Below are 16306 nucleotides of genomic sequence, written 5' to 3' on the forward strand. Positions count from 1 at the left end.
TCTCTCTCTCTCGTTCTCTCTTACCTCTCTCTCTGTGACTTTCTCTCCTTTCTTAGCTTTCTTTTTGGGCTTTGAGACTCAGTCGTTTGCTGGCTTTTCACGCTGTCGGTCGTCGGTTTTTCCGGATTGTCCCTGCACTCACTTCTGTGTTGGTGTCGCGTTGTTTCGACGTCCGTTCTGCTGCTTTGCATTCGAACGCCCCCCGACCAGCCACGCCCCCCGAACAGCCCGACCGCCCAACCGCCCCAATAATATCTCCGACGTGCGACTGTGTGAGTGTTTTAGCAAATGTTGAAAGGCAGTAGAAACGGCAGTAAAGGCAGCATGGCCCAAATGGTGGGGCGAGGGGCGCGGTGGTTGGCAAATGAAAAGCCCGTGGAAAGCCGTGCATACTGAGTAATGATTTTCGTGCGAGTGTGTGAAAATGAAAATTGTTTTGCTGAGCGTCTCAAATAAGACGAGAAAAATATAATTAAGCAACAAATAAAATACAAGGTGTGCAGAAAGATGAGTGCAAAATGTTTAAGAAAAATTAATACAGAATATTTTGAAAAGCAAAAAAGAAAACCAGGAAATCACAAATAAAATGCCAGCTTCCCGTTTTGCACACATACAGGCGAAAGGAAAACTGAAACCTGATTTTGGCCCATGAATGAACTGACATTAAGTTGGGCAGAAGAGGAAGAAACACCATCACCACCACCCCCTGCCACCCACTCATCCCCACACCAACACCACCACACACAAACACACACATGTGCACAGGCAATTTTCAAAAGATTTTTGCTGGCCAAAAAATAAAGGAAATAGAAACGTGCCGCGCATTTGGAGGAGAATAAAATATATAAAAATACATATAGCTGGGAAATAAAAAGGTGGGTCAAGTGTAAATTTATTTAACTAGTTGTATACACGAACAGCCCACCCCCCGCCAGCCAACCCACCGAATTAACCGCCCAACTCCCACACAAAAATCGTAGCATGCTTTCCAGCGTTTGCCCTTCGCTTGCCCAAAAAAAAAATATCTCTGTTAAAGTGTGTGTGTGTATGTGTGTGTGTGCGTGTGATATAGTTGCCTCCTTCCTGTTGTTGTTGCCGCTGCCGTTTGTACATAAAAATAAATTATGGCCATGCCCCTAGAAATAGCAGCAGGAATTAGAAGGAGCAAGGATCGCTGGGCTCCTGCAGCAGCATAAATCATTATGTAGCCAAATGTCAATATAACACTTTGGGCCACTCACACACACACACCCTAAAAAAAGGATACTATGAGAGTAGACTAGCCAAGGCTGTATGTGTGTGTAGAGTTTGTTTGTGTTGGTGCAAGGTTCACCAGCTGAATTGGTTCAATTGAACCAAGTTCACTGCTAAATAAAAAAAAATTTAAAACATTATTTAAATTATAAAATATAAATTAATTTCCTTTAGTTATTCATAAACGAATTACAATTTATTTTTATTTTTTGGCATTAATATAAAATTTTATTTTACTTCATTTTACTAGTAGATTTCTCAATACATATTAAATAGAATTTGCTTAAAGAAATGAAGAATCGGTTTACGTTTATTACTAGGAAATCGTATTATTTACCCTTATAATTGATACTTTATTGCCTTAGTTAATTAACACTTATATTTTTAATGCCTATAATGAGGGGTCTAATCTTAATAACGACCATAGTCGGAAATACCTATAATTAACTGAGGTAGTTATTATTTCATACCATTTGATTAGTTTGATGAACATGACACAAATTCACTTTTCCAAAGTATATTCCTATTAATACTTATTATTTTAGTCAGTTATTCGATTTTCACTATATTTAATATCGGCATATGAAAATCAAAACTTAAAACTCTAAAAATCTCTTTTCAATACAGATTGTTTTCAATCCCACGCTTACACACACAAAGATACACAGGAAGTGACAGCTAGGAAGAGCCAAGAAGAAGAAGAAAGGGAAGAGCATGAGGAAGAGGAAGCAGATAGGAAAGTTTGTCTGTGAAAAACTCAGTCTGCAGCTATTTCACTTCCTTGAAATCCTTCGGCAGCCACAACAATAACTGTGGTGGCTCTCTCGCTTTTCCGCTCTCGCTGTTCTGTCTGTTTTTCCATTCAAATTTTCCTCTCCGCGCAGGCGCTTTTCCGCAGCCTCAACTCGTTCTTTCTTGCTTTTCCTGTGTTTTTGGCTTGGCTCATTTGTTTATTTTTAGTTTGCTGTCATAGAACCTCATTTTATCCCACCCACACATGTGGATTCTCTGTGTGCGTATGTGGCTGCGATTAAATGGCCGTTATACTCTTGAGCCTTATTAATACGCCGAGATATTTGCAAAAGTTCTTAGTTGGCAAAGTCTCCTAATGCTTTTCCCTTTCTAGCTCGCCCCCTTGACTTTCCCCTTTTGCTGGAAATTTGTAAAAAATGAAACTGGTTCAAGGTCGGCGAAACGAGGTTGTTGCACCGCCCGTTTACTATACCAAATGGGAGAGGGCTTAGGGATAATTAATTACAGTCGGGCTTTAAAGCATGATTTTAGTTGACCTAATAAAAATATCAATATATATCAATAATATCGATGTCGTTAATATGTAATTCATTATTTTTTAGAACTTGCAGTTTTTTTTTTATATGCATTAAGCTATAATTTTTGAAAACATCTACACCCACAAAATCTATTGTGTCAATTGACAAATATAATAGTTAAATGAGCCCAACCCATCGAATTGTCAATTTAACCAATGAATAGTTACTCTCACAACAACAAAATGCACACATCTTACTATTTTATGGCAGTTTTACTACTTAATAGTAACCAAGGGGACAACATAACATACAAAACTATTTCGAATAGTTGTTAACCATTTTTAAAAGTTGCGTAACTTCCAAATTGGTAAATTTTACTTATGAAATAGTTACTCTAACAACAAAAAAGTACACACAACGTACAATTTTTTGGTAGTTTTACTATTGAATAGTAACCAAAGACACAACACAACATAATTCACTATTTTAAATAGTTGTTACCCATTTTTAAAAGTTACGTAACTTCCATGTTGGTAAATTTTACCCAAACATTTTTTTAGTGTGTGCATAAAATTCCCCTAGTCTGAGCATCCATAGAAATAAATATATCTTGTAAGCTTGTTCCCTATTAAAAACAATCGGAATAAATCCTCCTTAAAAATCTGAATTACCTTCATTAATTTTAAAGGGGTTCGTTTAAGAGAATGAAGACTGTACTTGATAGCTTGCTGTCGAGTCGGTCAGCATTTGGGGTCAGTTCGCATTTAATAGCTGTGTTTACGCAGCGGGGAAAGGCGAGCACAGAAAATCCCAACAAAAGTGAAAACACCGGGGAGGGTTTGAGTGAAAACTAGGGGAAAGCGAACAGTGGAAGGGGCTGGGGCTGGAGGACCCCTCGCGTGCTGCAACGTCCATGAAATGACGAGGCCTTCTTGCCTTTTTTATGGAGCTCACGTGTCAGGGGACGCCCCGAAAAGCTCAGGTAAAAGTGGTTTTAGTGACGGAGTGGGACTGAGGGGGTGTTCATTTCAGGAATCGCATAAACACATGATATGCTTAACAGACACCCACACACACACGAACAAAATATATATAAACGCTCTGAGGCCCAGATGGCTAAGTATCCCTGTAGGAGCTTACGTAATCCCGAAACGTGAGCCTTAATCACTTTCTTCTCAAGTTTCGTGGACGCGAGGTAATCGGCAGGCAAAACTGAAGTGGAGTTTATGCAAGTTTTACAAGAGGATCATGACTTGCCACTAAACAGAAAATCCTTTTTCCAGGCACTGAACACCTTTTAATTTAAGTTTAAGCCGGAGAGCATGATTATGCATTAGTTAATTTGGTTTTCATACAATTTCAGTTAATTTAAATAATAAATAAAATTAAAATGGTGGTGCAAACGCCTCGCCTGATTTCTGAATATTCGACAATGACGTTAGCAGTCTTAATACACTATTGCTGTAGAAATGACATTACAATTATTTATTATTTACATTCTCATGCTCCTTAGAGTCCTTCATATTCCACTAACCATTTTCAGAAAATCATTGCAACCTAAATGAAATACACTATGTATTTACGGATTTCCTATTTTTATCCTAATAGAATAAGGAAACTCTGTTGTAAAATCCACTTCCCGTCCCTTATTCGCATTTGGCATTCTGAACACTGTCGCCCGGCAAACATTTCGTTTCTCCTGTGATTTGGCGTGCCATTACCGTTAGTCACGTGCTCGCACCACTGAACCACCTCACCACCCCATTCCCACCCACTACTCCCCGTTCCGACCCACTCCATATTGGAGTCCCAGGAGTCAGGACCAGCATTCGGGACTCGTTGTCCTTTTTATGTGTGGCCTGGCAGCCTGGCGTTGCCTTAATTATCCTGGCATTGGTAATTATGCGACACAAAACAGAAGTGGGGCCATACATTAAACAGCAGTTTTTCAGAGACATAGAGAAAGTGGGAAAAGTACAAGGAAAAAATCTAAAGGTCACACAAATAAATTTAACTTTCTTTATTTACTTTAAGAAATTTAAAAGGTAATTAATTTATTCTTTTAACATATAACTTGGAGATAAATATTTTTTAATATTTTAGTTTTATTCCTAACTTGAATCACACCCAGTTATATTTTCTCTAATCCTATATACTTTACTTCAAAGTTGTAATTTTTATAAAGGAGAACTTTTAAATTTACTTTTTCCTTTTTCATTACTAAAATTTGAAGTGTATAAGTATGCACTCTCACATTTTTCTCTCGGTGCTTAAAATTCTTCAGTAAAGGGCGAAAAGTATGCTGCATTTTAATTAAAAATAGCCGCCAAGTGTCGCGACCCGGAAACGGAAGTTAGCAGGCGACAGGTGCCTGGCACCTCGGAACTCCTGCCCAGCTTTCTCCATTTTTTCAAGCCTCTTTCCCCTGATGAAATATTCATTTGTAATCGATAATTCCGCAAAAGAGCAAACATAGAGAAACATGCGGCGGCATAATAAGTAGGAAAAGGTCCCAGTTTTCCGCTTCCTTCCTACCACTTTTCCCCTGCATTTTCCAGCCGCATTGAATGCCGCCACGAATCGAGGACGATAGTCAACTTGTCTGCATTCAGCAACAAAACCAAAAAATATAGCAAAAAAAACATGAAAATTCCAATATTTTAGCTAAAATGTATACGCAGCTCGGAAAAGTCCGAGGACTGTCCAATATTCACCCTATGCCATGTTTTATATTGTTACAGCTCACTTGGCCATTAAGTTTAGCTCGAAAAGCAGTTTGGGTTCTGTATATACTATATTTCAGTCAATACATTATAAGGCTAGTAAAATTTCGTGTAGCTAAAGTTAGTTTAAAATTCATAAAGTTTTCGATTGCTTAGAAAGTTTGCTAATAATGCATAGGCTTGAAAGTTGCCAGGCTTACAACTATTAATATAAGTTTTAGGTTTTTTACACTCCGTAATAATTACTTATAATATTTCTGTAAAACCAAACTGGTCAAACAATTCTTTGGAGAAAAAATATAAAGAAAATAAATTATGAAACTTTTGTCGTATCCATGAATAAACAATATATGTATATAAAAAGTGTAATTATCACTGCAAGCTTTTATTACCAAATGACCACACGAATTCTTTGAATTTTTAAGATATATAAGTATTTTATTTTATCCCTGACCACAACAGTTTTTTGACTTTAACCGCATTTCAACTGCTCTCATAGCATTGACAAATCATTATGGTAATCTATATTAAAACCAAATTGCCGTACATCGAGCCCAACGGACATCGGCCGACCGAGCGAGCCCCATTAAAAATTCTATTAAAAGTTATTTACGGCAACTTTGGTCCATTGAATGCGACAAAAGTTGCACACTGCCTGCCACAGCGAGTGTGTTTGTATTTGTGTTTGGGGAGGGGAGGCACTCAACTCAAACAAAAAGCAACAAGAACCCGAAAGCATTGTCTATGCACGTTCATAAATAAGAAATGCAGCCGAGCCCACGTCGAGGGTCCAACCCTTGCAGTCCACCCCCCAACCCCCGAAACCCTTTTCCCATTCATAAGGCCCCCTACTTGGTGCCCTGCGAGTCTAAACGCCAATTCCAATCCCCTTCATTGACAATAAATTTGCATACACAGCACTTGCACTTCCTGCAGACGTTGGCTCAAAAAGCGAGGCGAAAGTCGGAGCCCAACAGGAAGCCAAGTCAGTTTACATGCAGATCAGCATAATTGATTTCAAATTGAGCACTGGCAAAAACGATAATTTATGGTATAAGTAAGGAGCTTTAGAGCTCAACTATCATAAAAGCTGTTTTACTGCACAGGTTCTTGAATAGTTAAACCATGAACTTAGGTCATTTAACCAATGAATAGATTATTTAGGAGAAAACACCAACAGTTTTGTAAGGGTTAAGCATTAGGTGTTTTATTCTTTAAGTTCTTCAATGGAAACTTCTTAAATAATTCTTATTCAGGGTCTCTGATATAAGCATTTAATATTAAAACTAAAAGCTTTTTAGTACAATCTATCATTGCTAAAGGTAAAATTGGTTTAAAAAAATTAAAATATATTATTATATTGTTATATTATTGATATGTTAGGCATCTGCTGAAAAATGTAAACATAAATTTTGATGCTGAACAGTCAAATCTCTGCGCCAGTACCAAAGATCAATTTAAAATTGAATTATAAAATATTCAATGAATGTATTATTAAATCCATTCAGATTATTTTCCCATCTGAAATAAAATTAAACGGCCTAATAAACCTATTAATTGAATTTTAACGAGCATGTGTTAAATCAATATTTATTACGAGTGTTAAAATGAATGAAAGCGGAATGCAGACACGTTAATTGGATAAAAAGATGAATGTAATTAATTTCTTTCTGTGTGTGAAATTAAGCGTGACAAAAACTCGAGAAGAGGGGCTGCAGGTGAAGGGCTTAATGTCTGGCAATCGATGGGCAAATTGGATAAGATAGGGCATGTCCTTTGCGAGAGATGTGTCGACAAGGACTCTCATTAGGCACTCGAGCAGCATCGGGAGATTATGTGCAGCGATAATAGACAGAGATAAGGGCGTGGATAGGGGGCGGACAAAAAGGAGGCGGGGCCATGACAGGGGCAGGGGCTGAAAACCCAGACCGGAGGCTGAGGACATTCGGGCGCTAAAACTAGAGCAAGGACAACACGAACAGCACCACCAACAAAAACTTCACAAAAACTACAGAGAGAGAGGGAGAGAGAGACAAGGATATTTGGCCAGAAAGAGAGAGAACAAATTGTTACATTGCCTGTCCGGAGAGGGAAATACCTACACACAGATGTGTGTTGTTGTGCCGTTCCGACCCCCAACCCCTCTGACCCCCCCGTCCTGCGCTCTTCCTGTCCAGCTGCATTTCTCATGTCCTGCTGCTCGGAGTCCTTGTGCTGCTGCTAAAACAACAAGGAAAACTGTGGGAAAAGCAGCAGGACAACTGACAACAAGGAGCATAAGCTACCTTCAGCTGTGTCCTGATTATGACAGCTCGAGGAAAATGCGGCCGGACAGCTGAAAATTGTTGAAATTATCCATGGAGTTGGGCTTTCGTGTAGCTCTCACACTTACACATTCCACATGTCTGTGTTAATTGCCAAAGTATTAGTCTCTGTGTGTGTGTGTGAGTGACATATAAAAAATGCTCAGCAGAATTTCGTTGCATACACGCAGGGGCAAAGGGAAAAAGCATCGACATCGTCGATGGGGAAAATCGAGATGGGAAACTGGGAAAAGGGAGAGAAAAGGGGAAAAGAGATCCGACAGCACACACAAAAACCAATTCGATTTAATTTCCAGTTGGCAGCCACCTCATCTGGTAGGTAGACTATCGAAACCTCGCATCAGACGCAATTAAAAATAATAAATGAAACAATGCGGGCAGAAACCGCCAGCCAAGTTACTCTAATGGGAATTTCAATGATTAATGAACGAGGGAAAATAGTTTCAGGGGATTTAATAAATGATTATACAATTTGGAGCGATTTAATAGAATACTTTAATGGTGATTTATTTAAATATTTAATATCATTCTCAACTCATCTCGTTTTAAATATTTTTTAAGTTATTATCATTGAAGTAAGTTAACAAATAAATATACTTCAAATAAATTCATTTCATTTTGTTTGTGGATTTTCTATTATAAAAATAATAACTTAAACAATGCGGGCAGAAAGCACCAGCCAAGTAACTCTAATGGGAATTTTAATGATTAATGAACGAGGGAAAATAGTTTCAGGGGATTTAATAAATGATTATACAGTTTAAGGCGATTTAATAGAACGCTATAAGGGTGAATAAATTAAATATTAAATATCATTCTAAACACATCTCGTTTTAAATATTTATTAGGTTAAACATTTATTAAGTTATTAAGTTATTAACATAAAATATATGTCAAATAAATTATTTTCACTATTTTTTTCTGAATTTTAATAGTATGGTTTAATTTTTTAACAAATGCCTTTAATATTTAAATGTGCTTTGCAATTTACAAGTCTCCATCCCATTGGTATGCTAAACGGGTTCTTTCGTTTTAAGTTCAGAAACATTTCTATACATTACCATCATCATTGTAATTTTTGTATTCTGATACTTTCATATCACACCATATGGTTACCCTTTCCTTTCGCTTAAACTCCTTCGTATTTCATTTCTCTAATTTCTCGAATTTCCTGAGTAAGTTGTGGCATCCCGTAGGCAGGGAAAGCGTATTCAGATTGGCAGCACCCTGGGGGATTTTATCGCGGCGCGTTTCCACTGCGGCCCACATGGCGTATGAGTGACAGCCAGGCAGCGGCGACGTCAAAGTCGTCGACGAGTCATATCAAATTACCGTTATGGTTATGCACAGGCGGAGGTAATGAAGGGGGTGGTGTCAAGTGGCGGGGGCAGAGGGGACAGGACATCTAATGAGCGTCGTGGGCAAGCCGAAGTTATCAATTTCTATAGCATAGCAAATGGAGCGGAGCGTTCAGAACTCATTTGCTTTCGTTTTTCCCTTCTACGCATGTTCTAATAAAATAATATAAAGAAATATTATAATACTAAAACTACACTAAAAAAGTTCATATTTCATGAGAATCCTTAACCAGAAATATTAAAACGAATAAAACCTAGAATATAAGTATACATTATTTTTATGTTGGAAAATAAAAAATAAATAAAATAAAGAAACTGAGACGAAATATGAGTATCAATACCATTTTTTAAGTTTAGGAAGGGCTATAATTTTTGGATATTTTCATAATAATTTATTTGTCCCAATCCTTTTTAACTATAACTTTTAGATAATACTATACTATATATTATTGATTGTTTTGCATATTTTTAAACTTTCACTTTTTTTATCTCTGCAGCTACTCAGATAATTAAGAGAGAAGAAGAGACCTCGAGGAAGGAGAGAAAGAGACCAAAATACACAGAGTGAAAGAGAGAGAGAGAGAGGAGGTCGTGGGCGCGCAGTTTTTGACAGTTGAGGGGCAACCATCGGTGATGTGGGACACATCCCGCCACGGGCAATGCAACAACCCCAACGTTATATACCGTCTGTATCTGATCTATATGGCACGGACGAGATAGAACTGCTGCTGGACGAGATTCGGGAGCTGGAGCTGGAGCCGGTCTGCTGTCAGCTGGACGATGAGCAGGACTTTGAGATAGCTGGCAGCAGGGCCGGCGAGCTCTCCCACTCGCACTCGCACTCGTTGTCCCTGGAATCCCCCCTCGGAACCTGCACCTCCTGGGACTCCCATGCCAACTACAAGCAGAGGGGCGGCCACACCCCCCTGCCCTGGGGCGTCGCCCTTCACTGTGATCCGCAACACTTGAAATCGCCTACAGGGATTGTGCGCATACTATTGGTGGTAAGTTCGGGTTTCCTAATTATATCAAAATAAGATTATAAGATATTTACATAATTTAAAATTGTATGTACCATTTTTTTTTTATGTTTTGTAAAATGTGAAATTCTAAACAAACCTTAAATTAGATTATTTCCTTCATATCCTTTGGGCTAGTAACAGACGCATCTTAGGGATTTAATAACACTAAAATAGTTGTGTCTAATAAAGGAAGCGTATTAAAAATGTTGTTTAAATCAAGTTTCAAGTCTTTGAAATAATTTAAAATAGAGTTTATGATAATAAAGAGGTATGATAATAGAGTCTGAAGGCTCTAGTTCTAGATTCGTTTGTAACCTAGTTACAATTTTTATAATTCCTGATACACAAATACCTTATGGATACGATATTTAATAACCAATTTCCCCATTTTCCAGTTATCCTCGGCCGCCTGTCTAGCCTGCGAATGTTCCGCGGGCACCGTACAGGTGGGCCTCTTTCTACTGCCACTCATCGGACGCCTGAGGCTGATGGTCTTCTGTGCGCTCTTTTCGCTACTCATCACATGTCTCATGCTCTTTCTGGATATATCGCACATAGCTCTCATGTTTCCATTCAATTGGACTAAAGTGGTGAGTACATATTTAAATTAAGCAAAGCAATACACTTCAAAATAATTAATTTCTTATAAACAGAACACGTGGATGTACCTGAGTATTGGTTTGATATTTATTTTGAGCTCCACGCTGCTTGTTCACATGGTGCTCTATGCCACTGAATACACATGGGTGTCCAAGCATTCCAAGGACACGCTGCTGGCGACTGGAGTAAGAGTTAAAAATCTTCAATTAGATATGATTTAAATTTATTTTGATCTTTTAGATAATTGGCTATTTGTGCGCCCTGGAGGCATTTCTTCTGTCGGGCATCGCATCCTGGCCATGGACTCAGTACCGTCAGGTGCCCGACGATGCCAGCGAATTGTTTATCGAGGATCGCGAGATGACGCCGATGAGTCCCATTAATTGTAGCACCGATCTGCAGGCGACGCCATATCATCACAATGGCAATGCCACTTCGTCGGATCTATATAACCAACAACAACAACAATCGTCCTATAATCAAAAGCCTTATATACCTGGTAAAAGATTACATACTTTTTAAATTAACCAATAGATGGGTAATAATACACATTTCCTTCAGCCAAACGACCCAATGAGCTCAACAATCAGCGTCCAGCATTGGGTCACACACAAACCGCACGGTCGAAACCCAATCAGCGCTATAGAGAGGGCTACCACTATCACACATCCCGCCAGAGTCCCACATTCGTGCTGGGCGATGATCAGGGTGCCGGTCCATCCACGTCCCGTTCCAATGATAATTCTAGTGCGTGATAGTTTTTAAATCCTCTGCCAGATGAACAGCGACGAGAAATCGACCAGGGCGACCGAGGAAAGGGAATAATTACAGAGATCTCTCAGCTATAAAATTGGAGAAAATTAATTGGAAGCATGTTGAAGCATTTTGGTCAATGTAAGAAGTGAAAACAAAAAACAAAATTGTTAATTAGTTTAAAAACCACAAGCAAAACTCGTCGGGATTAGAAGTTGAGACACCAACAGAGAAAATATTTAAGCAGCCGAGCAAAGCAAACAATAATAAATTTAATATATTGTGTGTGTATGTGTACTACAAGCCGAGAGAGAAATTTAAAGAATTTAAACAACAAGAAATTTGAAACGAAGTAGATAAACCTGATCGACGCCCATTTGATTAGTTATACGAACACCAAAACCTTTGAAATTGGTCAATGTTGAGCTATAACTATAAAAAGAAAGAGAAAATTCAATTGGTAATAATACGGTATCAAGGTAACGCGAAAATTGCAAGCAAAATTGAAGATTAGAAATTACAATGAGCATGGAAATGGAAATCAACTTGTTATAAACGTAGTTTTGCTTATTTTTTAATAAAAACAAATAATTCAAGAAAAACGAAACAATATGAATTTTATGAATCGATGAAATTTTAATGGAATTTTATTTTAAATCCAATCACTTTTAGTTGTGCAACAAGTTTATTGTTTAATTTAGGTGTTTAAAAAATGCATAAGTCAGACTTAAATTTACTTCAATCCCAGATCCTTTTCAATTGTGTGTGAGCACACAGCCATCATCTGATCCTTGACACTGACAAAGTTACGAATAGCAGCGGGCTTGGCTTCCGGCCAACCAGCCAGATCACGATAGATAGGACGGCAGAACTTCATGCGGAAATTGGAGTTGGCAAATTCAAGAACCTCATCCAGACGCTTGATCAAACGGGCACGAATTATCAAACGGTTGAGACGGAAGCGAACCTCGGCGTTCTTGGAATTCTTCAAGTTGTATGTAGATTCCAGAAGCTCGATCTTACGCTCGGTCAAATCAACAATATCCTTGCTTTCGATCAGTTTGCCCAGGAAATCAATGAGCTGGTGAATGGAAATGTTCTGCTTGATCTCTGCGCTGTCGGTCAGTTCAGCTACACTCTTGGAGCTCCAAAGAGTGGCCAATTCCTTGGTCACATTGGCCAGCGACTCGTCAAATCTAAAAAAATGTACCAAGTATTAATAATATGTTAAGTTTCCTCAACACAAAAATTTACTTGGGGATAATTGGCGGCATTCCCTCGGTGGTCAGCCACAAATCCCAGTCGACCGCGCTCAGCTTATCCTTCTTGTCGGTATCGATGAAGTAATCATACAAAGCACTCCTAAAATCATTTGTCTCAATCGATTTGTAGGCGAATTTCTTCAGGTAATCCCGCAGGAATGGCTCAAAAACGGTGGGCCCGCCAAACAAATCCTCCAAATAACGCAGGAAGGTGGACCCCTTGATGTAAGGCACTGAGGAGAAAGCATCATCGGGTCCACAGTTGGACAGATCTACCACCAGTTTGGTCAGCTCGGGTGTCTTGTTTAGTTGAGTGCGGATACACTCCTGCAGATCGGTAAGATTACTGAGCATTTTGAAGTCCAGCTCCTTGGCGCCCTGCATTCTTCCCACGATCTTCGACTCCACGAAAACAGTGAAGCCCTCGTTCAACCAGAAGTGCTCGAAGTTCTTGTTGGTCACCAGATTACCAGTCCAGCTGTGGGCAATCTCGTGAGCCACAACGTCAGCGAGGGATTTATCGCCGGCCAAAAGGGTTGGAGTCACGAAAGTCAGGCAAGGATTTTCCATGCCACCGTAGGGAAACGATGGGGGCATCACCAGCAGATCGTACTGCTTCCAGACATATGGACCGCACAAATCCGAGGCAGTCTTCAGCATGGTGGCTGTTTCGGAAAATTCCTCGGCACAGGCATCCACAATGGCCTCCTCTGCCCAGACATTTGAGTTTTCTCCCAGCGGGCGGGAAACTAACTTGCCAATAGCAATGGCCACCAAATAGGCGGGAATGGGAACCTCCTGCTTGAAGTGCGTCTTTCCAGCCTCCTTCTTGTCGATGAGGGCGCTCATCAGAGCAGTCAGCTCACTGGGATGCTCCACTGTGGCATCATAGGTAAACTTAACTGCCGGAGTATCCTGGCAGGGAATCACCGAGCGGGCATGGATCGCCTGGCACTGGGAGAACATATAGGGGTGCTCCTTGCCCAAAGTCTGGGTGGGATTCAGCCACTGCAGTCCACTGGCGCTGCTCGACGTCTCGTAATCGATGCGAACATTGAGGCTACATGGGAAGTGAAGTATACCAGATTATTTATGAGTCCCATATAGATTAGATTATCCATCGCTGTCGTTTTACCTGCCCTTAGCCGTTCCAGATGGCAACTCCAGCGTTAGCTTCTGACCAATATCATCGATGGCATCGCTTATAAAATAGTTGATCGGTAGCTCACTGCCCCCGGCTAACAACGTGGCATTGGTTACATTAATATCACGAACATCCAGGAGCTACAAATACAAATGGATAGTAAAACATTATAAGCATGTAAATTTTGCAGTCTTACATAGGAAAGATATGTATAAGTTTTTTTCTGTGTAATGTTTCAACTTTTTCCTCGGAATCATTTCTAGTACTGTTCTTATACAAATCCTTTTAATATAAAGATTTATAATACTCACAATCTTATCAAGATTAGCAGTCAGAACTTTGAAGCGATGGAGCACACTTCCTTGAAGTTTGGTGGCCCCAAAATCGACTTTCCAGTTGAGAACACTGTGCTCCGTGGTGATCAAGTCTGGTTGCGAGTATGAACTAGGATCAACGTTTCCCAAGCGACCCATATTGCGTTTCTGTATCTGGTAAATCGGGAGTAGTTTGTGTGAAGTGCACAAGCTGCGAGTGGAGACTGAAAAACAATGGGAGACATATATGTTTAAATACTTTACTTTCTGCGATAATGCTTATCGTTAAAGACAATAAAATCGGCCGTCGATAAGCCAAAAGCTGTGGTTAAAGTATACCAGCAGTTGGTGGTTTAAGATAATTCCGTTCAGTGATGACCGCACTTTCTATGTAGTATATTTGAGTCGTGGGCGTCGTTGCCCGAGATGGATGCAAAATGAAGCAATACGAATGAGATGAGTAAATTGCAATTCACTGCCACACAGCCGGTAAATATAAGGGTTGTCAAGAGTTCCAAAATGATATAAATAACAGGTTTTTATAAAATAAATCAGGAAACTTGGAAAAATAGGTCTTTAAAATATATTAAATGTAGTGCTATGGGATTTCCCGTGAAATATTTTGTTTTTGTTGAAATAATATAGCTTACACAAATTAACTTGACATTTGAAAACCTGGCATCCCTTTTTGCAAAGTATTGCCAACCCAAAAAAAGGTTTTGTTTTTAGGAGCTGAAGTCGCCTTGTTGATACCGTGGAAAATTATTTAACAGAATAGATATTAAGAAAATGGAATATCTTTGATTTTGTACTTACAAGAAACAATAAAAGAACAATGGCTTTCTTTGGATTTTATATTTATCTTAATTACAATGATTTTCAAACAACAAATCAACGCAAAATGTAATCCTTGGGATAATCCATAATGTTGGGGAAATTCTCCAGCGTTTCCTTGTCGATGTGATCCAATCGCTGGGGAATTGAGCGCGGTGTGCGGATCTGATTCGTGACATTCTGCAGGATTTCCTCGGGAACTTGATCGTCGGCGAATAAATGCAATCTTTGCATGGTGTGTCTGCGCTGCAGATTTCCGTGCATCGAGTTGTAGACAGCCTTCTTCATCACCATCGTGGGATCCTTTTCGTGCAGCTGCCACGCCAGGGTCCATGAGGCTCCTCCAGGATATCCGGTGTGGTGGAAGTAAACCCTCTTAACCCACTCGTCTCCGGGCAGAGCGATTTCCCGCGTATTGATCAGCACCACATGGTCACCGCAGTCATCTGGAAAATTGCATTTACGGGTTTTAATTGGATCACCATGGAGGATAACTTGCTTAGCCTAAAAGAACAATAATCGCCGGTCAGAAAAGGTGTTACACAAAATGGTAGTTCAGTTGCAGTTAAAATAAATAAATAATAAATTACTATAATAGAAAAGGTATTAAACTTCAAAAAAGTTCTTATTTTTTTCGAAATAGTTTAAGATGTACTAAACATGCTGGAAAACTATAGTTTTATGTTTTTCCTTTTATGAAGGTGTAACTTCTACTATTTTAATCGCAACTGAATGATTTAATAATTACCAATTTTAAATATCACATTTATTTGTTTTCATTTTTACTGGCAACAGCAACAACAACTAAGAAAACACGCCGGTGATGTAATGACACACGAAATGCGTTCATAAAACCGCGATTTTAACATTCTTATCGAATATAAACTAAACAAGTAACTAAATCAATAGATAATACGTACTCATGGGATGATATATGGGCTTTTGCAGGCCCATTAAATGGTTTTTAACCAATTTAGCCGACTCGAAGGGATTCTGCCAAGTGCAATCGTAAATGTGCCAGGTGCGTGCGAATGTTGCCCATTGCTAAATTGAGGGGAAGATTAAATGATTAACGATTGCAGATTAAAGTTGGTAACATTACTTACCTGCACACGCTTGGCAATAGACATTTTGAACGATTTTTAATTGAAAAATATTCTTAAAAGAAAATAAATATTTTTTCAGCTGACGGCCAGTGTGACCGTTGTTCGAATATTTAAAAATAACGTCTTATAAACTATTGAAAATGTGCTAAAACATACCCTTAAACGCGAAATATGTCTAGCCAAGTTCGTAACCACAGCCGAGGTACTAACCAGATTTTTAGATCGATATCCGGTTCGAGTATTTGCTAATTCACATTTTTAGATCGGAGTAACGGTTATTCAAAATTGAAATAAAATGGGCAACAAAAAATGACCAAGAAATGGAGAAATAAAAGCATTTC

General features: G+C 39.1%; 2 protein-coding genes across 5 annotated transcripts; one reads left to right on the forward strand and one right to left on the reverse strand.

Moving 5' to 3' along the window:
* The first annotated feature begins 86 nt into the window (after nt 1-86).
* LOC108005540 (uncharacterized) lies at nt 87-11889 on the forward strand. Of its 2 annotated transcripts, none has more exons than XM_070996407.1 (6): nt 87-495; nt 9428-9934; nt 10348-10542; nt 10606-10737; nt 10793-11051; nt 11114-11889. In XM_070996407.1, exons 2-6 carry the CDS (start codon nt 9590-9592, stop codon nt 11305-11307), a joined length of 1125 nt encoding a protein of 374 aa, XP_070852508.1. In that variant the 5' UTR covers nt 87-495; nt 9428-9589; the 3' UTR covers nt 11308-11889. The 2 variants fall into 2 exon arrangements, with proteins under 2 accessions (XP_070852508.1, XP_016924326.1); XM_017068837.4 differs by having other exon boundaries at nt 87-875; nt 11114-11888.
* Nucleotides 11890-11917: 28 nt separating this feature from the next.
* Nucleotides 11918-16086, reverse strand: LOC108021615 (large ribosomal subunit protein uL13m). 3 transcript variants are annotated; one of them, XM_017090415.4, is made up of 6 exons: nt 15966-16086; nt 15780-15903; nt 14023-14249; nt 13703-13851; nt 12560-13627; nt 11918-12501 (listed from the first exon to the last, which is right to left on the reverse strand). In XM_017090415.4, the coding sequence occupies exons 1-6, from the start codon at nt 15987-15989 to the stop codon at nt 12039-12041; spliced, it is 2055 nt and encodes a 684-aa protein (XP_016945904.3). In that variant the 5' UTR covers nt 15990-16086; the 3' UTR covers nt 11918-12038. The 3 variants fall into 3 exon arrangements, with proteins under 3 accessions (XP_016945904.3, XP_016945905.3, XP_016945906.2); XM_017090416.4 differs by lacking the exons at nt 15780-15903; nt 15966-16086 and adding an exon at nt 14365-14555; XM_017090417.4 differs by lacking the exons at nt 11918-12501; nt 12560-13627; nt 13703-13851; nt 14023-14249 and adding an exon at nt 14866-15305.
* Nucleotides 16087-16306: the final 220 nt, after the last annotated feature.

Source organism: Drosophila suzukii, chromosome 2L (genome assembly GCF_043229965.1).
Source record: "Drosophila suzukii chromosome 2L, CBGP_Dsuzu_IsoJpt1.0, whole genome shotgun sequence".
Lineage (NCBI taxonomy): Eukaryota > Metazoa > Arthropoda > Insecta > Diptera > Drosophilidae > Drosophila > Drosophila suzukii.